Source organism: Chelon labrosus (genome assembly GCF_963514085.1).
Source record: "Chelon labrosus genome assembly, chromosome: 10".
Taxonomy (NCBI): Eukaryota; Metazoa; Chordata; class Actinopteri; order Mugiliformes; family Mugilidae; genus Chelon; species Chelon labrosus.
The window spans coordinates 28941852-28965784 of record NC_140360.1 but is presented as its reverse complement, the minus strand read 5'-3'; the positions used below and the strand labels follow the sequence as shown (position 1 = coordinate 28965784).

The 23933-nt window shown below is 40.2% G+C and overlaps 1 protein-coding gene across 1 annotated transcript; it reads right to left on the bottom strand.

Annotated features, from left to right (window-relative positions):
- Positions 1 to 283: 283 nt before the first annotated feature.
- Positions 284 to 23764, bottom strand: tti1 (TELO2 interacting protein 1). The gene is made up of 14 exons (XM_084553960.1): positions 23633 to 23764; positions 22115 to 22854; positions 21288 to 21625; positions 20908 to 21196; positions 20376 to 20544; positions 19886 to 20178; positions 16448 to 16864; positions 16152 to 16311; positions 15460 to 15612; positions 14229 to 14383; positions 12316 to 12456; positions 11380 to 11584; positions 3048 to 3135; positions 284 to 1134 (listed from the first exon to the last, which is right to left on the bottom strand). Exons 2-14 carry the CDS (start codon positions 22838 to 22840, stop codon positions 915 to 917), a joined length of 3354 nt encoding a protein of 1117 aa, XP_084410086.1. The 5' UTR covers positions 22841 to 22854; positions 23633 to 23764; the 3' UTR covers positions 284 to 914.
- Positions 23765 to 23933: the final 169 nt, after the last annotated feature.

Genomic DNA, 23933 nt, shown 5'->3' with positions numbered 1-23933 from the left:
TTGCATGGGCACACCTGCCACAGACTTCCTGAAGAACAGTTCGGGCTGCTATTTTTTTTCTTTGTACGAATGCCACAAAAAGACTTAATGCTTTCTGACTTCTCTATCCTGTCTATGCCTGTCAGTCTCATGTCCAGGAGACATCACCCTACAAAAATGGGCCGTCACAGATATATAGCTGAATTCTTCTACTTTCTCTTTTTTTAAAAAAGAGAAAAGTGTGCTCCACATGTCTTTAACTAGTCTCTTAGGAAGCGGAAAGTAAACACATTACAGATAAGACTTTTTCAATAACAAAAAGATGTCAGCTTTATCAATTTGATGCAACAAAAAAGTTTGCAAAGCTTTTTTTATACTTTAAGTAACATGAACAGATTTATTTTTAAAATGTTTTCAAGGATAATGTGGAAAAAAAGGCACTTGATGCAAGCTTTTTGGAATGGTGGAAGTGTGTTGGTGAGTACATTTCAGATTCTTTTCAGGGCCTCCAACAGCCAACACTCTCTTTTCTCAGAAACACTCTAACTTGTGACTGTATTTCTCATACAAGCAAGGCAGTACTGAATAAGAATTTCTTTAGAAAACAAAGAAATTACATGAAAAGAAATAGCAAATATAACATTTACAGTACAGGAAGCACATGAAAAGAAAAACATCGGCACCATCACTCAATGTTCCCGATTGTAGAGGATGTGTCAGGTTTGATCGTGTTGATCCTGCAGCACAGATGCTCAAATAAGATCTTCTTTTGAACTTGCTGCTTATCATCGCTGTGTACATCATGAAGGTTATCACAAATATCCTATGGCTGTTTCTCAGCACAGATTTTCTTTCAGTTAATTGAACTGTCACAGGCGGAGGTTCAAAAAGCCCTGGATTTGAGATATGAGACAGCCGCATCAGTCACTAGCTCATTAGCCGACTGGCTGGTCGACCGTCTCTGCGACTGCGCCAAACTCCTCGCTCAGCAGCTTCAGCACATTGTCGGAGTACTCGTCCTTCGGCCTGCCCATGCCGCTCAGCTGTATAGGGTGGAGGTCGGGGTGTGGCGGGATATAGCAGGACGGACAGTGCAGCTCATTTAGCGTAAACCAGAAGGCGTCGGGATCCACCTGGATTAAGTGTCGGAAAACGCTGGATAGAGGGGCGAAAGATACATGGAACAGGATTAGCTGTAAGCTGCATTTTGGTTGTACAAAATATCTCTGGAAAAACACCTTTCTCTAATCCAAAGTGACAGACTAAGCAAGCTGGTTGGCTTTAGTGTGCAGTCCCACAGTTTGACAATAAGCTCATTAACTCAACACTGTCTTTTGCCTTCAGGCTGTTTTTATGACTTCTACCAAGGAATGTACTTATATAGTAATTATTCATTCATTCATTCATTCATCTTCTGTAACCGCTTGTCCTGTGAAGGGTCGCGGGGGGTGCTGGAGCCTATCCCAGCTGTCTATATAGTAATTATATTTAAAGCTATTAAGTTTCTCTTTGTTGACTAACCTTCATATCATTCCTGCAAATGCAGTAAGGGTTAAAAGTTGTTGTATTTAGTTTCTCCTCTTTTCATTGTTGATCAGTATGTTGTCAAACATTTCAAAAATAAAAATCCTCAAAAAAGTCAAAAATTATCACAGAATGACATGCACAAAGCTGGTCTGTGTATTTATGAAACTTTCAGGTACATGATTAATATGAGCAGTCCTGAGCAGTGCATCGGCTCTGGGTAAATCTGTTTACCCAGGAACATGAATAATAGACAACAGTGTGCTAGACGGTTCACTGCATATTGAGCTTTGTCCTTAACACACAGTGCATACATTCGCAGTCAGGCACTTGTGAATATGTTGTATCCATGGCAATGAGTGAGGCCTGAAGTCACATCTTGTTATGCATTTACTTACTAACCACCCAGCATTCCAGACATGATACAGAGATGTGGAGCATTTCAGACATGTCGCTGTATAACCGCGGGGCCACAAGGGATCAATCCACCAGTCAGGGGGATTGACATTTGAATTCAGCCAGAGTGGATTTGCTGTTATGTCTTTGTTCATCATGTCAGGTGGTTATTTGAGACCAAAATAGCAGTAGAATTCATTAAGACTGGAAAATGTGAATTCTGTCAAGTGTCCAAGGTCCAAGGTAAAGGCCACATGTTGCGCAATTTATGTCATGCAATATGAACTGTGTGGCGGAAAAAGTATTAAAATCCTTTACTTATGTATAACTAAAACTAAAATAACACTCCAATTACAAGTAAAAAGTCGGAATATAAATCTGTAGTTGCCAAACACTTGGTGTCAAATAACTAAATCTTGGTTTATACATGTCCTCTGCACATCACTGTGTAGGAGGGTGAATTTTCTGAGTTTGTCCAGCCACAAAGAGACGTGCACGACAAAATTAATTTCGGCGCAATTACAATTTGTGTCGTCACAACATGTAATTACATTTCTGGTAATACGCAGGTCGGGCTATGGTGTAGGGTACTGAGGAGCCACGTACCAACAGCATAGTCCAACACCGAAACATACATCTAGACAGTAGGTAGAGTACTTGGCACGGGTCTGTGAATGTGTGTGCACTTGTGTGAAGAGAGTAGATGGGACAGTGCTGGAAACATAAGCAATCAACCCCACAAATACAGATTCTCATTCAAATGGTGATAAAATCTAATAAACGACTTCACCTGCGCGCTGCCCACAAAAAGAAAACTGATAAAATCAACCAGAACCGCAAAACTGGGCAGGAAATGTTATGTTCATGTAGGACCCATTGGTAGGACCCCAGTGCTCACAGTAAAAAAAAAATAGGTTTAATCTCAAAGAATTCAATGTATCAAAAGTAAAAGCACTACAATGTATTCGTAATGCCTTAACATTCAATCTTTAAATACAGCAACTGATGCCGTATGAAGGCTGAGCTATTTTAAGCATGTTGGATATGTACATCAAAACAGATGTTATATAAAAGATAAACACATCTGTAGTTAAATGTTTCACATAATTACTTTTCCACCACCACAGTAGGCTTTAGAAAAGTCTCACCTCAGACAGGCCTCTTGCAGTCTGATGGGTTGTCTGCAGCTCAAGTAGGGCAGACAGGCTTCACAAACTGCATCCAGGTCTGCTTCACCTGACAAAACAAAGTACAGGACATTTAGAATAATTCAATTATACCAAGATGCATTTCAGCAAAATTAACATCACAAAACCAACCTAAAAATATCAAACCAATGGCAATGCTCTGTTGATTTAATTATCCTTTTTAAATCCAACAGATCACAACTGGTCTCAAAATATAATACAGGTTCCAAAGATAAAAAAAGGTGGGTTGGAAAGGGAAAAAGAAAAGAAGATGAAAGGGGGGAAAAAATAGACCATGCCTGGACTTTACCTTAGCTAACTCCTAATGAGCTGAGAGAAACTGCTGAGATGGCTGAGAAAAAAAATCACAGCAGGCTGTTTGCACATTTCTGGATTTCACACATCCACTTGTCCCCCTTTGAAGGGTGGATGTGTGTGAAAATCGGGCTCCATCTATTTCCTCTATGCTACTCACCCTCTCTTCTATTTTTCCCCTGCAGTTTTATGTTCTCTGACCCACAGGCCTATGTTCTCTTTCCTCCCGTTCATTGACTGTACCTTTCATAACCTTGCCAGCTCCTGCTCCTTCCATCTACTTCTTTCCACTCTTTCATCTCCTCTGCACAGCTCTCTCGCTCTGTCTCTCTCCATCCTTCACAGTAGACATTTAGCGATTCCCTAAGCTGCAAACTGGGCTGCCATTCAAGCCTCATTTCAAAACATGTCTCTCTCCCTCTCTGCTTACTCTATTTGCCAATTCAACCCACACTCGGCTTGAACCAGACCTGCTCACTGTGTGTCAAGAATAAAAGCAGCAGTGCACATTTCAGAGTTAAATGGGATTATTTAGCAACCGCTTTTATCCCCTTTCTTCCACCCTTTCTGGTGCAGCACTCATAGCCTGTAGTCTTTTCATCAAGGTGCTCAGAGGGAAGCAGAGAAGTGAGAAATGCTAAAAAGGGGAGGCCCAGGTGTTGTTGGATTTTGTAGTAAATGAATAAAAGGAGCTGAAGCTAGGACTGGTGCTGAAATGCATTATTTGCTTCAGTCAATCTGTGTTTCTGCCTTTCCCTCTCTGTGACTAAGGCTTGGTAATTGGCTTGCTGCAGGCATCCCAGAGGTAAGATGGAGCCAAATCGGTATTCACATGAGTGAGGCTGCAGCCACTGACTGTTTCTCTCCTGTTCTTTTGCATTCTCTCCATCTCTAATACCACACCCCCTGCCCCCCTTCTGACAGGACGGCAGCATCAGTGAGAACTATCAAGCACAAGGATCTTAAGAGCATGAACTTGACTCTTTAATGTTTAAGAAAAGATGTATTTAACATCCCAGTCATATGAAGGTTGCAACTAGAACATTCTCTAGTGCTCATGCAGGTGGTAAAGGCTATATTTCCACTATTTATCCTCTTGCCTAGTTGCCTAGTACAGCACTAAATCCCACAATACCCCTAAAGGGTTCTCCCCTTTGGCACCAGTTTAATGCTGCCATCATGTACAGACTCTGAGAGCATATAGATATATAGCGACTTATTAATCCCACTAGGAAAATCATGAGTGTCATGAGTCTCCAGCACAAGTGAGCATCCTGGCCAAACAAGGCCATACTCACAAATATTGCATTAGTATCCTGCCTTTTAACACAACACAGAACAGAAAAATTTGCTTACACAAATGTTCTGTGTGCAGTTTAGTCTGCAGAAATTCTAGACAAAACAAACAACTAAAGTTCAAACAACTTCTATATCTACACAGGCACTGAATTGAGATAGGAAGACTGCCCATACCAGAGACTTGAAAACGGGCCCAATTTTTACTACTGTATGACATATAAGAACTGAAACCATACTTCTCTTTTCCAAATTGATCCCCGGGCGCGGCACAAAAGAGGCAGTAGCCCACTGCTCTGAGTGCATACACTACTGTGTGAACAAATGGATTGGTCTAAATCAGGAAAATAATTTCCCAATGTAAATAAAGTAAAAATTATTATTATCAATGTTATTATTATTATTAATAAACCTAATTAAGCTCAATCCCACCAAAAGCGAACAATGGAAATTTGTAAAAATGTTTGTAATCTTCTGGACCTCAACTTCTGCTGCGACATTCAGAAGCAACATGAATCCATCAGCTCATCTTGCCTTCATTTCAGTTTGGTGGTGGTGCGGTAACTTTGTATGAAATATTTACTTGGCATACACTAGACCCCTAACAGCAATTGAGCATGTTTTATATATCACAGCCCACTGAAGTATTACTGCTGACCATAGCATTCATTTATAGGTGCAGTAGACCCATCTTTTAAGGTTACAACGAACAGAGCACCTTTAAAATGTGCTTGCAGGAGGAGATTAGCAGCGTGAATGTGTGGCAAACAGTCTGCAGTAACTGGGTTATGTACCAGTATATTGTCAAAGTACACCAGCATCTTGTTGAACTGAAAAGTCAGGTGTTGAGGTATTTCACTGTGGATATAAGTGATGGACTGACTCACCTCCCAAAAGGTACAACCCCTAGAGTCATGCTGCTAGACAAGATAAAACTCAGCTTTATCTGCAGCTATTTCTATTGATTGTAAAACTTATTCACATTGTGCTGGTGGTATTTTCACTTTGAAGAAACATACATTGTGCTGATTTTGAAGTAAAACTGAACAAACTTCAAGCCTTGGTATAACCCACACATCATTCCCATTATTAACTAAAACAATCAAATTCAAATAAGCCAGAGGACGACTACTTGAAGAGAAAAAATAGAACAAGGACTTTCTCATAAGACTGAAATACCTAGATGTACTGATGTCTCTGCAAAATAGTTTACAGGAAACAATTTAACTTTAAAAGACACATGGAGGTATACTGAAATTTTTAGTAATTTGCCTGAATGAGATTTAATCACTGAGTCAATAATTCACTTAATAGACACAACTTAAAGTTTTTTCATTAGGAATGACTGTTATATTTGGCAGCAATGCAAAGGCAGAAACAAACAGCAGGAGGTTCTCGCAGTAAGAGAGCTATGTCTTCTTGCTGACAACTTTGCTGTCAGTGTAAGATTTGGTGCCTGGTCAACAGTTACATATTAGGCTTGGGTGAAATATGTCCATAACAATTGTTTTAAAACATTCAAGTATACCTACATTAAATGGTAACCTCAGTATTTGCTATGTGACACACCAGCGTGACATTTCAAACCAAGCTATGCGATGAATGGCTGCAAAGTTCGATTTATTCATTTTTTTTCTGAGAACAGAGTAGAATAACAAAACAACAGGAAAACAAGAGGATTTGAGGTAAACAACAGCAGGAAATTGTCAACACCAACACCCAGAACTGAGAGGGATGTTGAACTGATTCATGGGTTTCACCAGGTCCCTTTCCAAAGGTGTTTAAAATCAAGCACCTAGATTATGAATGTAGACTGCATGGTGCTTGATTAAAACACCTGTGGAAAGGGACCTGATGAAACCCATGAATAGGACTATTCTGTGGAAAGAGGGCCACAACCAGGAGGTTGGTAAATGAATGGTGCTGGGTGCTTGAGCATTATATAATCTCTCTGAAAGAGCGGCAATGTAAACACTGAAAAATCAAATGCATATGCATTTTCAGATTTTTTGTAATGAACATAATCTAGGCTGTTTAACATCAAAATATGTTCTCCACAAATCAGGTCACCCCCCTTTTCCACACACTTTTAAATTTTGATGCTATGAAAATGTAAAATAAGGCCAGAGGAAAGAATCATCCAACATGCATAAAGTGAAATAAGAGATCAGCATGATAATCTTCACTGCTTTTTAGATGGCTGCATTAACTGGGGACTTCTGACATCATGTCAGATGACCACGCAGGAACGTCCAGATTCCATTCTAATCAGAATATGAGTCTGGTAACACGTCATTTGGATTTCGTTATGGAACGTGTTGTAACCGATGCAGTGAAATGAGATTGGATTGTCCTTTGGATAGTCCTACAATTAATTATTTTCCTTTTTCTGAAACTCCATGGGGCTCAGAAGACATGTATGGCTATGTTGCTGTTACTCTCTTGTCCATCACCCAAATGATTTCATTGGCCTGGCAGACTTTTGCCGGCGGCGACTGGTGCGATGACGCTGAGGTTCAAAACTACGCCTCAGGTATCTTAAGGGCGAATTCACGCAAGAGTTTGTCCATCTTTACATGCAGTCCATATATTTAGTTGCTAACTGCTAATAGGGCTGTAGTGGTCATATTATCATCTATTTTGATGAAAACAGCTTGTTGAGGTAGTTATTGTTTGGGCCGGAAAAATAAAACATTGGATTAAATGAGGCTAAAAAGCAGAACTGCATAGTTTGATCATAATTCTCTGCAAGGTCCTTCATTAATATGAACGACAAACCGCTACTTACATTTCATACATTGCTAATATAAAAACATTGCAGCTATACTAACATTAAATTGCATCAAAACTGATCTGTGACAGGACTGGCATGCTGCCATGGTTACATAGAGGTTTTGAAATGTCTATGAATGTAGGACAGTGACAGAAAGTGTTGATGTTTTATGTTATTCAAACACTGTACCAGTGCTCAACAACAATATGCCCGCTGCTCTGATTTCTTATGTTTAAACAGCACATGTCTCAAATAGTTTCTCTATTATCAGAGATGGGTACAGATGGCTTCTCTGCTGGTGTGCTTGATGGCTTTTCTCACCTTTCCATTGCACCTTGAGAGAAGCTTAAAGAGTGAAAGCACTGACACTGTCTGAAGAGCACCCGCTTACTGCTGCCAATTCTGCTGCTGCCTGTCCAGGTGAGTATTTATTCCAGGAACTGCCGGCTAACACTAAATACCACCTCTCCTTCACCTCAGCAGAGTCATCTCCCCGTTAAACCAGCCTTGTTCACACCATGAACTGAAACCGCAAACTACCACCAATACTGAGTCTGACTTTACAGAACATCACAAGGACAATAAAGAATCTCCAAGCCACTATAACATAGAATCTGTATACATAGTACACAGTACTGTATACATGTGGGTGATATGAGTAAAATCTCTATTTCTACAATATTCTACAAAACGTCATGTCTAATTCCCCTTTGCAGTCCTCGGCATTGCTAAGTCCTCTGTTGGCCCAGCAAAAGCTGCAGATTGTCCTGCCACCTCTGTGTGACACATTGTGTAATCAGCTGCCAACTTTTCATCTGTCAGCGATGAGCTTCAGTGGGAGGGTGTAACATTAATCATGTTCATAGAGATTGAAAAAATATTTTTCATTCACCTTTGTATAAAAACAACTAGGTGAATCAGACAGAAATGTCATATTTCTATCACTATTTCTGCATAGTCTTCCACTTAAATAACATCAACTTTGTTGTGTTGTCTTTTTCTACTATGATCTAATGGCTCCTGGTTGGATTAGAAGGACTGTCATCTCAAGGTTCTTAATCTTTAATCAAATTCAGCGAGAGGCTGCTCCTCCCAAGGTGCAGGACAAATAGACTGAGGAACTCCTTTGTCCCCCGTGCCATCAAACTGTTCAACCACCACTCACTTGGGGGGAGGAGGACAAAAAAGAAAGGGACTGAATGACATTTTTAACTAACCTGCAACAACATAAGTGCAATAGTAACGTGCAATAACAATATGCATCTGGTATCTTTCTATTTATGCAACAACCATGTATGTACAGTACAGTCAAAATATGTTATTATTATTATTATTATTATTCTCTTCTGGGTGTTTGGTATTTGGGTTTATAATTCGTGTACATGTATGTCTGACAGTGCTGTATGCGATGGAGATGTCAATTTCCCTGCGGGAACCTCCCAAAGGGATCAATAAAGTTATCTATCTATCTATCTGTCTATCTATCTATCTAAATGCTGCAAAGCAACACACATTAATGAAAACCTACACTGCATGGTTTCATAGGCCCAGATAAACAAGCTTCTTACAACTTGCTAATGCACTGGCAACCAACGTTTCTGTACTAGACATGAGCATCTGCTCAACGATTCTTCAATGAGTTCTTGGCTGAACAGCAGCAGATGAGAACATGGTGACTCCCAGCCGCCAAGCACCAGCTAGCAATCAGATGAAACATACTGTAATAGTCTGAATACTGACGCTGTTGTGTTGTGTTGATGTTTTGAGGTTGGAGTGGTGAGGGGATGTTCTCAGTTCACAGCGGTTGTGCTGTTGTGGTGGTCCATTTCACTTTTACAATTTTATTTGGAGTCCCGTAACCACTGAGGATGGTATTTTGTCTTTTTTGCACTACTGTCCATGTACATTTCAACAAGCTGCTACTATATTGCACTACTATTGCTGCTACTATATTACACTACGAACACTTTTGGACTTGTGGTTGATTTTATATATTACATTTTATTTTTATTTTATTTATATATCTAACTGCTTATTTTTGGGTCAGAATTGATAAATGATCTCTGAATCATTTGAAATCTTTAATGTTATAATCAGCATACTTGCCAGTGGGAATAACGATAGTTAACATGAACACGCATTGACACATTCAAACCAAATTCATGTATTTATGTAATCGGTGTAATCAGTAATTGATGTACTGTTGCAGCCCTAATACTTGTTTTGCATCTTTGCTGATTACAACCACCACTGTATAGATGACTATGCAAGTTATTAGACTGACATGACACTGCTTCAATAACCATCCGTACACATAAGTAAAGTCACCAAAACAGGGACAACTTGTCCCACACTGCATCTATTGTACTGTATTTTCCCTAAGAATATTCAGTCGTTTTGGAGAATGGGATAATCTGAAACCAATATGTCTATGACAGGGACATCAGTACTTAATGAACACAGTGATTGTTAAAAACTAATTAGACAAGCATCTCAGAATCACATTATAAGTAATATTCTGGTACTGAGCTAATTTCACTGAACATTTTCAGTTATAATACTGATGCTATGTCAGGCACAAAACACACTACAAGAACAACATCTCTGAACTCATCAATTAAATGGCCTGTTTTCCTGTAGCACCTTGGTTTGCTGATTGCTGTGCACAAACAGTGCTTTCCGGTTGATTGTGGTGAAATGGAGCCTGAGGGAAAACTGTTGCCTGAATTAGTTACTGTGTGTGCAGCTAAGGATTCAGTAGCATCCTGTTGGCTCAGCTGGCTGCAGCCTGTATCGTCAAAATATGTTAAACCCTTGTGCTGCCATGACTTTAATGTATTTGCAGTAAAAATATTTGACTCAGTGTTGTGGGATTTTGGAGGAACGACACTGATTTTAAACTGAACGGAAATTCCTAAAGGCTATGCTGAAACCACTGCCTCTTTGCAGATAACTCAAGAAATAGTTTTGTTATATAGATGCACTGCAACATAAAATTCAGAGTCAGACTTTTAAGATGCCAAACTGATGGTCATGGCCACTTCACAATATAACAGAAAAGGAGGGCTGAGATATATAGACTCATGTCTCACTCATGTTGAGGTGCCCCTGAATTTCACTGTTATACAAGACTGCCACCTGGTGGGTAGGTTTTTATAAAACTCTCTCTCTACTGCTTTCTCTTGGGGTGCGTGAGTGTGTGTGTGTGTTCTTGTTTTTATGAAATTGTTGGTGCCAAATTCTTGTGGAATACTAATGTTGTGGGGCCATGTTGTCCTTGTGAGACTTTCTGAGGAGTAAAACCTATTCTGACTTGGTTTTTGGGTAAAGGTTACAATTAGGTTATTCAAATCTTTACTTCATGGAAATATACTAAATTAGTGCTGATCTTGTAATTCCCTCACTTAAAGAAAGCAGCTATTTGTGTAATAAGTGTTGAAACCATCTTTTAATGCAAAAGAATAAAAATTTCTCCAAAAAGGTTACAGCCCAAAGACTCCATTTAAAAGTTGTAATAGAATTTCTTGTACGGTGATTTCATAAAATGCTTCCATTAGGAGGAGATGTGCATGAACCTTAAATGTGTGACTGGCTGTCTGCCTGCCTTTCTTTAAACGATTCTCTTTGAGCACAGTTTGGCCCTGCTTATTCATCAGAGCTTTCTTTACAACACACTTTGTTACACATTACAGTTGTAATGAGGTAATCTATTCTCAATATATTCTTACTTAAACATGTTCCTCCAGTCTTCATTAGGCAATCTCCCATAACACACTAATAGACTTGGTATGAGTTTTTACCTTATACGATCAATGTCATATATAGATCTTACCAGGTGCAATCATACAAGATACAGTGTACCGTGGGAAAACAGTGTATTTGTACATGTTGTGTTTTTTATTTTCTTACCCAGATCCAGCCTCTGGCACAGTGAGCCCAGCCCCTGCAGCACAGCCAGCTGCAGCTTGTAGGCCAGAGTGTGGGTGTAGACGGGCCCGGCCTTGGCGCTGATCGGAGCCTGCCGTGCCAGAGAGGTGCTCAGCTTGGGCAGAACCTCCTTAGAAACCCTCCTCCTCAAGAAGTCACAGCATGTTTCACCCAGCGTGCACAGCACCTACCATGTGATGTACAAATGCAGCACGCTGTCAAAATGCAATAAAATGTTCCTGTAGTGTAATGACACTGAATTACCCCTGGATGAATCGCTGTATTTACAAAACCCTCAAGCTGCCATATTACTGACGGCCATAGCAGTTTGCCAGCTGTAGCACTGAGCGACTAAATGACCATTTAATAAGTAATTATGGCAGAATTTGTCAATTACTCAAAAACAGGAATACAAGACAGGAGAATAGTTAAACAGAATGATCCCTTCTGTCTGAAAGGAAGGGATTATTATCATCCCCTTATGCCATTATTCTCTGAAATATCCTGCTCGGGAACAACACAAACAATTAAATAATGTTTCTTTATTGCTTGTTTTAAAACATCTACAAACAAAACACGAGACCACAAAAAACTATTATACTAACTATTTTACTGAGGAACTGAGGCCATATTAGTGCGTAAAACCACAACCTTTGACAGATTCAACATTACATGTTTGAAAACCTAAAACATTCTTTTAAATTATTCAAAAAAGGTAGCCTGGTCTGTTCAGTTGCTGCAAACAATGACCTGATCCCAATTATGTAATGAAATATATTTTTTCATATTATCAAATTGTGGGTGTTTTGTGACTCAACTACACATTCAATTAACACATTTCTTTTCAGGAAAAGGTCATTTTAATAATTATTACTAATTCACTGAAAAAAAAAAAAAAAACAGACTTGTTTTACATACCCTGAAGGCTCTGAGGACTGCTAATGGGTCATCAGCTGTGAGTCTCTGTAGGAGGGCTGGCCAGCAGCGATGAGCCATGGGCAGCAGTTCATTTTCCCTCTCACTCAGTACATACACACACAGCTCCAGTACGTCTAATACCTTAGGACAAAGGCAAAATTTGAATTCTTTTGTACACACAAACATGTGCATGTTTAGCTTTTAGATGATGCAAAACCTGGGAAACAGCAGCTAGAGGTACTACTTGTCTGCTTCAGCACAGACATGGTATATTTCTGCATTACTACTCATTGGATATACATAGAATCATCACTGATACACATGCTTTTGGTCATACCAGACTGAAATATCTCCACTACCATTGGATACATTGCTATTAGGTGCTACAGGAAAACAGGCCGTTTATTTGATGAGTTCAGAGATGTTGTTCTTGTAGTGTGTTTTGTGCCTGACATAGCATCAGTATTATAACTGAAATTAGTACAAATATCCATGACGCATCGAGGATAAAACCCAATGACTTTTTTACGAGTCATTATCCAATCCTAAGACTGATATATGTTGTTTCAGTTTCTTAACACCTATTGGATGGATTACCATTATATCTGCTATTTTCAATTCAATTCAATTTTATTTATATAGCGTCAATAACAATACAAATCGTCTCAAGACGCTTTACAAAACCCGGCCTGAAACCCCCAGAGCAAGCCTGAAGGCAACGGTGGCAAGGAAAAACTCCCTTTTAACAGGAAGAAACCTCGAGCAGAACCCAGCTCATATGGAGGGACCCATCTGCCTAAGGCCAGCCGGGTACAGACAGAAGAAAGAGAGAAGAGAACAGCAAAGAGAGAAGAGAAGAGAACAGCAAGATAAACACACATCTGTCATAGATACACATATCTGACTAAAGTGTACATGTGGAATCTTATGATACAAACTGATGATGTTACATGACAGTTTGAAAATGTAAGAGGAATCATAGGCAGGTTGGAGAATTGTTCATATTTGGAACAGACACTAATGTCTGACTTCTAATCACTTTGATTTATCCCTTCACTTTTCGTCTACCTCTATCATTAGGTCAAAATTTTAATGTAATACATTAACATCTCTGTTAAATTAATTAGAGGGCTAGGGGTTCCCAATTAGATTCCCTCTGGGCTGACTGCAAATCAACCTTTGTTACCAGTCTACCATGCTAAACTAATATGGTGGACATGATAAATTACAACTGTTAAGATAATATGCTGACTGCTGAAATCAGGATTTAGGTCAAAGCACAACTACCTGTAATTTAGCTATTTAACCATTGCAGTCTTCTTAACAAATATTGAACTGGCAGCACAAAGAGAGACTTTCACTACAGCTTCTTACAAACAATCAAACAATGAGAGAGAAATCTCAACACACTAATAGGTGCTTTAGACTTCTGCTTTAAGTTGACGCAGAAGCTATGGTGAGAGCGCAGACCCTGCTCAGACCCGGCGTCGTAACTGACGTGCACATCCCCAGAAATGTAACTATGCACCATGGTGGCGCAGACCACAAGAGCTGTGATTGGTCCACTATTTCCAGCTACTTCTCCATGTCCGCAATTTTCGAACTGATTGTTTTGGATCAATCAAGATGGAACACACTGAGGAACAGTTAACTGAGGAGGTTCAGAGATACAATTATTTGAATGACATGTCTTCTGCGAAACTTCAGCAGAAAGTGGAAACAAAAATGAACCCGACTGGCGCTGACTAGTGATTGGGCATTGTTTTTAAAGAGCAAGCCAGACCGACAAGCGCATAAGTATAAATGGCTCACATTCATTTGAGTTGTTAAAATCTTGTGTGAGTGGAGATTTCACTAATACCAGGTCTACAGAATCTACAATAGAAAGCTATGCTCACTATGAGTATCATTACCTTGAGTCGAAGCCTGAGGCTGGGGTAGGACAGCAGATGAATGCAGCGTTCCATAACATCTTTAGTGATGCTGAGATGGGAAGGGAGCTCTGTTTTCACATCCGGACCACAATTATCTTCAGCATCCTCACACTCCGTAGGAGCAGGAGGGATCTCTGGAATGAAAGTGAATGTAGAGTTAGACAAATTGCTGGTTTGCCATGTGTTTAAATGTTTATATTTCTCCTGTATTATTCACTTCAATAATCCACACCGATCAGGCATAACATTATGACCACTGACAGGTGAAGTGAATAACACTGATTACTTCTTTGTCACGGAACCTGTCAGTGGGAGGGATATAATAGGAAGCAAGTGAATATTTTGTCCTCAAAGTTGATGTGTTAGAGGCAGGAAAAATGGGCAAGCATAGGGATTTGAGCAAGTTTGACAAGGGTCAAATTGTGATGGCTAGAGAACTGGGTCAGAATATCTCCAAAACTACAGCTTTTGTGGGGTGTTCCCGGTCTGCAGTGGTCAGTATCTATCAAAGTGGCCCAAGGAAGGAACAGTGGTGAACCAACGACAGGGTTGGACAAGGCTGATCGATGCAAGTGGGGAGTGAAGGCTGGCCCATGTGGTCTAGTCCCTCAGATGAGCGATTGTAGCTCAGATCACTGAAGAAGGTAATGCTAGTTCTGATAGAAAGGTGTCAGGATACACAGTGCATGGCAGTTTGCTGGATATGGGGCTACATAGCCACAGACCAGTCAGGGTGCCCATGCTGACCCCTGTCCACCGCCAAAAGCGCCAACAATGGGCATGTGAGGATCAGAACTGGACCATGGAGCAATCGAAGAAGTGGCCTGGTCTGATGAATCACGTTTTCTTTTATATCACATGGATGGCCGAGAGCGTACCTGGGGAACTACATGGTACTACACAGATCTCAATCCAATCAACCATCTGTGGGATGTGCTGGACAAACAAGTCTTATCTATGGAGGGCCAACCTTGCAACTTACAGAACTTAAAAGGTCTGCTGCTAACATCTTGGTGTCAGACACCACAGCACACCTTCAGGGGTCTAGTAGAGTCCACGCTTCATCAGGTCAGGGCTGTTTTGACAGCAAAAAGGGGACCAACACAATATTAGGAAGCTGATCATAATGTTATGTATGATCGGTGTATCTTCCCTACAAATTGAATCTAGTGTAACCTGTACTCTAAACTTGTGGCAGACTCCATATTACCAGGGTCCTCAGTGTCGTCCTCCTCTATCCCAATGCCCTCTGCCAACTCTTTCTGTTTGCGGTAATCCAGAAGGAACTGGCGAACGTTGAAGGCTTCCTGCTCGGAACTGGCAGTCTTACTGGCCCTGCTACAGGTGAAGGGAAACCACTTTGCTACAGGAAAAACAAACAGAGGTTAGACATCGGTTTCAATGAAAATATACTAAGCAAAATCATTTCATATGTCCAAGTCCGTCCACTAAGTCACATTATGATGTTTTTTTCCCTATATTTGTCCGGCATTTTATTTTGTTAGGTTTTTCTTGCCCAAGCAAGAGTGTGTCATTTAAATGCAAGTTTTTAGCAGTGTTGTAAATTTACTGCAGTTCTGAATTCTGCAACTACAAAAATTTGACATATAGAAGGGATCGTTGAAAATTGTTGTGTGCTACATTAATCTTCATGCCAAAATAGAAAAGCCTCAGGCATATATCCATGACACTAAACCTTCACAGTAGGAAACTTATAAGTTAACTTACAAATCTTCAAATCTCAAATTTAATAAATGATCCTCCAAAACTGACAATGAACCAAATAAAAAGGGGAAAATAATATTATTCGTAAAAATCAGAGGTTTGGATTTTACAAAGCAAAGATGTAAATGTACTAAATAGTAAATTGCTAAAAGTGGAGGTGACATCACAAAATCTTACCCAGAGCCTTCATGAGCGCATGCAGGACAGAGCAGAAAAGAGGAGCGCTGTGGTCGTAGCTGAGATCCAGAGCCATCAGCACATCCTGAACAATGTCCCTGACCAGAGGCAGCAGGCTGCAGTCAGAGTGTGTCAACATCACTGTCAACACCCGTGGAGCCTGGCCGACAAGATGGGAATATGGCGACATACATGTTCAGGGAAGACACAAGCTCATGCAGACGGTTCATTGTCAAATAAATTATACAAACATTTTTTGATTCTTTGGGCTAAAACCCAAACTACGTCAAGTCTACCTGTGGATGCTGGCTGAGTCTCTGCAGGTTGAGTGATATGTCATTGAGGAGGTAGTCAGAGTTCTCATTGATCAGTTCCTTCAGGGAGGGGTAGCCACAGGCCTTACTGATGTCTAACATGGACATCAGCGCTGCCTGGCTGACCAGCAGTGTCTCCTCACCAGCCTTCTCCAGCACAGGATACAGTGAGGTCATTAAGAGGGGACGGAAGTCACGCCCCAGCGCCTGAGCAAAGCAGGCAATGCCCTCGAGTTGGATGCACAGCTGCCAAATGTTGCTGTTGAGATGGTGGATTGTGGAGGAAGATGACGAGGGAGAAGGAGGGGCAAATGAAGGAGGAATCACTTGGAGAGAGTTCACATTAGTATTGTTGATATCACTGTTGGATATGGAGAGCGGTCTGGATGGGTTGAGCAGCTACAGAAAGAGAAATGACAGATGATAATAGTTAATAGATAACAGTTCTTTCCAGTATTTCTACAGCTGCACTTGCACAGATTAAGATTAATGCTTAGGTGAAGAAATGGCCTTTGATCTTTACTGATAAGAGTTTTCACATTTCTTGTGTGATGCACTCACTGACTGTATTATACAGAGGACACACCCTACATAATGTCACACATAGGATTCCTGAAGAGCACCCACTGGTCACTCAAAGCAGCCACTCCCTTAGGAATACATAGTTAAGCAAAGTTGCTGCTATTTGGATAGAGTTTGCTAATGGCTAATTAACTAGCAAAGGACTAGCAAAGGATTTCTTCTAGGGCTGTCAGTCAATTAAAGTATTTAATCACAATTAATTATAGTTAATAGTTAATACACTGCCTGGCCACCAAAAAAAATGCTCACACACTCTAATATTTTGTTGGACTGCATTTAGCTTTGATTACTGCATGCATTCGGTGTGGCTTTGTTTCAATAAGCTTCTGCAATGTTACAAGATTTATTTCCATCCAGTGTTGCATTCATTTTTTACCAACATCTTGGATTGATGATGGGAGAGTCTGACTACTGCACAAAGCCTTCTCCAACACATCCTAAAAATTCTCAATGGGGTTGAGGTCTGGACTCTGTGGTGGCCAATCCATGTGTGAAAATGATGTCTCATGCTCCCTGAACCACTCTTTCACAATCTGACCCCGATGAATCCTGTCATTGTCATCTTGGAATATGCCCGTGCCATCAGGGAAGAAAAAAATCCATTGATGGAATAACCTGGTCATTCTGTATAATCAGGTAGTCAGCTGACCTCATTCTTTGGGCAACATTATGTTGCTGAACCTAGACCTGAGCAACTGCAGCAACCCCAGATCATAGCACTGCCCCCACAGGCTTGTACAGTAGGCACTAGGCATGATGGGTGCATCACTTCATCTGCCTCTCTTCTTACCCTGATGTGATGGTTCCCCACTATCCTTCCAGTTGTTAATAATTTTGATTGTAACTAGTGATTGTCAAAAAAGAAGAATATACCTGCCTCTAATTTAAAAAGAATGCAGTTTTTTATATATTTAATTATTATTGCACCCACCTGCCGAGGCGAGACTGTGCACACATTTCCGACAAAAGTATAGTATTTATAAATAAAACTAATTTGACTTTAGGTCTTGAGCTAGTCTGTCTGTACAGCAGCCAAATATCCCTTCTAACAGTGTGTCTTTCTGGGAAATATATGAAAAAGTTTATGTTCAAATTAGCGCAGGGCTGCAAGTGATTTGGGGTTTCTGTTGAGTGGAGTTATATTTACCTGCTAAAAAATCCAGCCTCATGTCTTTCCTTTTCTTTAAACTTACTTCCCTAGTTTTTAGCAGTTAGTTCTTGGGGCTGCCTTACTTTTTGCATGCTCTATTTGGCAAACAGCAATCAGTCCAAGGCCATAGCAAGAATGAATGCGGATACATTACTCATGTAATGTTTGGAGTGAAGCGATCTGACTGTTAGCAAATGTAACTGCAGAAAAAGTTGAGCATTAGGAGCCTAATATGACTCTAGATTAGAAACTGTTCAGTGAACAACAAAATGAAATGTAAAATTTAAGCATTAATGAACACTGGAGTCACCTGATAAATGTGAAGATTATTTCCACAGACTTTGCTGATGAGCAACATTCATTTAGTTGATGATGCCGCAATATTGCTAGGCCATTGTAAAATCTTAATAACAGATACTGAAGTATTCCTTCAGTATCTGAAGGAATACTTCAGATACACACTAAAGTTGGTACTTTAGGAAAGAATAAATTTCTTGACAAGAAGCTTGACTTTTTAATCATTTTGTTCAGATCGAATGTGTTAACTTAACTGCTACTTGTGTTATAAAATGCAACCAATACAATGCCTACTTGGATTGAAGTAAAATTCTGATTCTGAATAAAACATTTTAGCTTCAAGCGCCTCATTTGTCAGTGTGTGCAAAAAACACCCAATCTTTTGACACACTGGAATTGTGCACAAGGAAAATGGTATTATTGTGGGTGCGCATGCACAGCTGTGCACCATTAGAAGGGATAAATCTCAAGCATATGGATATGCTCATGTACAACCTGCCTCATTTATGTAAGCACACCACGTCCCTTTAAAAAGGCTCTGAACACGGGACAAGACAAATTACACAAGAAAGAGGTGAAATTTGTGATTAACAAAACTGTTCAGTGGCAATGTTTTCTAAAGGACAATCAAAACAGAAAAAGTACAGGAGCTTTGGCTTGGGTACAGCTAACTAAAGAAAGCAGTCCTCCCCAGATGAGAAGGACAGAAGGAGAGCCCACTTCATAAATATCACATGTGGATTTAAAAAAAAGGAAGCAGCTCTAGTAATTGGTCACAGGAATTGCCGCTGGAGGTGATTTGTGGCAAAGTGAATCTCAATATAGCACAGGAGAGGCTTCTGTGGATATCCATAGACATCTATGTCCTGTAAGTATTATTAAGGTTATGTAGCCTCTGTCACACAACAGCATAATAAAAATCCACTCCCAATCTATGGGTACAGAAAATCCAGAACCACTGAATAGGACTTTGTGTGCCTTTTTGGGCCTTCCAAATGGGAAAGAGCTGCTGGCATAGCTCAAGCAACATTGGCCTGAGGAAAACAAATCTGCTGAGCACTCATCTCTCTCTGTGAGAAGGTCCCTATGGTCTTTATAATGCATGTGTAGCACTCTAACTGCTAAATCCTTCATTGGGACAAGCATTGTCTGCATTATTTCAAGTAATTTGTGGGTGTGCCTCTTTTACAATTTTACAATTAGTCTAAACCATCTCTAATTCTCTAAGTTTTGTTTAGTTGAACAAGCTTCAATTATCTGCTTCATGGCAGGAATCTGCATACACATGGCCAGGAGTGCTTTTAAATTTACACAGACTCTAACAGACAAATAATATTGGTAAATCACAATCTATGGTGATATAGAATCACATTCACTGAAAATGTCCTCACCTGCTGATCCTGTCTGTCTCGGTCCATCTCCTCACCAACAGTTATCAAGTGCCAGTTGTTCAGACTGGTGTATTCCTCCATGACAGACATCACTGCCACCTTAAGGTCTTCCTGGGTGGTAGACTGTCGCTGAACTTCACTGTCCAAGCCCTGACCTTGCGTTGCCACAGCGATTCCTGCAGCACCTCTGACTATCTCATTTAGCACCATGGCAGCCTGCTTTCTGTATGCTGAAGACTGGCGGTACAGATCCAGGAGGTGATCAGTCAGCAGGTAAATGTTTCCGTAGTAACCTCAACATAGAAACAGATAAAGTCATGGAATACCTGTGAGTTTTCAAAACTGTAAAATATAAAATATAGGCACATAATCTGGCCAGTTTTAACATCAGCATTAAGAACTGTAAGCAGCCCAACTTTACTTCTTACAACAGCTTAATATTTCATATAAATATGAGATACACATTAAGACAGTTCAGCACTCATCATACCTAATGTCCGACAGATCTCCATGAGCACAGAGAAGATCTTCTCGTCTGTAAAGTAGAGAAAATGCTTCCTGTGTATGTGTGTATTGTAAGAATCTGAGTTTGTCTCTATGGTAGCAGAATAACTCCTTTCCTCCACGATGCGAACATCCATCACATCCAGCTCCAGCACCTGTAAAGCACACAGAACACAGAAGTGTGGTACTGATATGTCACAAGTCATTATTAAGACATTATAGGTAAACTAGAATGAGCTGAAAGTAGTAGTAGCAGCAAAGGGTCAAACTCCAGAATTCAGTCTTTTTGTTATCACATTGTCATCACACTAGAGCCCACTATATGTTTTATTGACAATGACCAAAATCCTGTAACTCAGTATACATGAAGATACATCATATGATCATGTAGAAATTTAAAATTGTACATTTATAAATCATATATATACGTACTATAGTTCTTTACATATGGGAAATGTATCGTTGCATAAAAATAAATGTAATGCCTTTACGCTTTAATTCATGGTTGGCTACATTACCTGCATCAGAGCTTTGGAAATCCTCTCTAGATGTGCAGCAGAGTTCAGCACCACAGAGACTAGAGGTCCCAGGACTTTCAAGTAACCAAGAAACACGTTGAGGACAAACAGCTTCTTCTGGTCATCAGAGGTCCTCATCAGTCTGGGAAGGGAGGTGGCTAAAGAGTAGAGATTCTCAGACAAGACGTTTGTGAAGGTCTGAGCACCGCTACTGAGTTTGGTTGTATCATCACTGCTGTTACTGCATCTTTGATTCCTTTGCGATACCTCTTTGAGAGCAACCTCACACCTAGACAAGAGGACAGGAGTTTCAGAAACATCTTATATCTGTTAGGATATCGTTTATTTTGCTCACATCACAAAACTCAATCAAACCAAACCTCTCTCTAACTCTGGGCTCCTCGTCATTGATTGCTCCCACAAGTGCTTCCAGTAGCAGTCCCACACACTCTCCCAGTGACTGACTACACCCAGCCAGCAGGTGGTCAGCCATCATCACCATCTCCAACCTAACCCTCCAGTGCTGGTGGGCCGATGTGCAGGAGATGATCTTTTGCAGCAGCACAGACAGTTTACCCTGGGTGCTCTTCACCCACTCTGGTGTCCGATGGATTATCAGCTGGCCTATTCTCCCCAGGTCCGCTGAGGGCGCTTTCCAGGGCTCACTTCCCTGAAGCTGGACATCTTCCATAACAAGACCCACAGTCCTGAACCAAAGCTGAATAACAATAAGAGTGAAAGGAAATGATTATGCAACATAAATAAAGAAATCCCTGCATTACATTTGTAAAAGAATATGATAATGTGTTTTCTTTATGCATTTTCTACATTTTACACAAAACCCATTATGTTTACTTCCTATATAAGTTAACAGATGCACAAGCACTTTCTTTAAATTCTAATAACTTAAATCTGAATGCTGAATTTCACCTTAAATGTCATGTGTGTAAGTGTACAGACTAACAAGTGGCATTCACTTGCCACAGTTGGATTAATGTAATCATTATGCATAATATACACACTAATACATTTGATAAGGTCATATGATTGGCTAATTAGGTTGATTAGGGAATAAAATCATTGGTGCTCGATATAATATATACGTAATTTATCAAAGATTTTTGTTTTTAATTTACTACATAAAATTTAAGCAGAAATTCCTGTTCTCAATAATTACACAAACAAACTTAAAATAGAGATATAGTACCTTGATGGCCTTGACTGTGACTGCATGGCCTTGTCTCATATCTCCTGTAATGATCCTGGTTGCAGCCATCGTTATCCCAGGTAAGAATGAAGCCATGGTGCTGCCTACAGAACATCGCTCTTCTGGGGATGGGACTATGTGCTCCTGAGAGCAGTCACACTGCAGAGTCAAAGCTTGGAGGCACTTCAAGGCCGCTGCCTGTATTTCTCGAGATTTCTCCTTCTCCCCTAAAGCCAGCAGAAGCGATATGGCAGCACCCAATCCAGGCAGCATCATTGGTTCAAAGAGTTTGAAGACTATATCGCCGTACGCAGCATGAAGCAGGGCATCAAGGCAGCGCAGCACAGCCGATTTCAGCTCCTCTGATGTATCTGCAGGTTTCCCTGGATCGTTTGGACAGCAGAGGCAGAGGCAGAGCTCTGAAAGAAGGTCGCGGAGAGTCTCCCAATTCTGGACACAAGTATTCTCCAGAATATGGCTCATGGCCTCAGCCACAGCCTGCACCAGCTTCTCCTTCTTAGTCCCCGGGACTTTAAGGACGAAGCGAAGAGGAAAGAGGACATACTCTTGGAGCTGCTGCAATGTGGCATCATTGACTTCTTTTAATTGCCCCCTTAGAGTCTCCACGTTGGTCACAGTGGGCTCTCGGGTGAGCAGGACGCAGGCCGGGCGTAGGTAGGCAAAAGCGATCTTCGGATCACTAATCTGAGACATGGTTGAAGGCATCACAGCAGGGACCACTTTAAAGTGAACAGAGAAATGGAGAATGTGAGAATAAGACACAGCAATTACAATTTTTCTCCAGCACTGTAGTCATAAACTACAATATATGTGTTCTTAGAGGTCAAATAATTCATATTTTGGGTTTTGTCTTTGTGACTGTCATTGGGGACTTTTCATGGCATCTGAAAGCCTCCAATTTCTGAACTTCTGAAGTGAAGCATAGAACGCTGGTCTGGTGAATGAAGCGTACATTTTCTGCCCAAATTGTAAACCTTTAGACTTCGATACAAAAAAATACTCTTTGCTGTTAACCAGCTAAACCATGGCAGGTAAACTATGCTTATATTTACACATCCAATAAAAAATAAATAAAAAAAATGGTCAGAGTAGTGTTACAACATGCTTGTAACTTAAAAAAAAACTTCCAAAAAAATGCATCATCTGTAAATGTTGCAGCTGTCCACTAAAAGTTGCCAAAGGAAGGAGGAGGTCCATGATAAGTTATAGTTTGCATGACATCAGCATCACTGAGGGTGATGTTTTATATTTCTTTAAACTCAGCACTGTATTTGGATTTCTCATACCACTCAGCATTGGTTTAACAATACGGACGTTGTGAACACTTGTTTATATACCAATTCCCAATTCCCATAATGACAAACGTTATTTAGAAACATGCACATAACAAGAGCATGTCTTAGCAGTATAAGAGCACAACATTAGCTGGTCGAGCTTTAGCATGCTGCTGAAACTACACTGCGGTAGCCTACTAACGCCATTAAACAGACAGCCTACCTTCACATTAGCAGTATCAACTGAACCCGTTGACTGAAACAGTAAACCCATTGAAGAGGTTTAATTTTAAACTGAAACATAAAATATTTCACAGTGATTAAGTTGCTGAACTTGGGCTAAAGGGAACGTCATAATTCTGCGTCAACTGCGCACATGTTTGACGTAAACTAAGACTTCAGGGTTTTTTAGATTTGCCTTCAGAATAAAAGAACAGAAAACGCTTCATTAAATAAATATGTGAATTTTGTCGTATGTATTATCTAAATAAAATTAACATTTACCTTTGTGTTTTTTATTACTG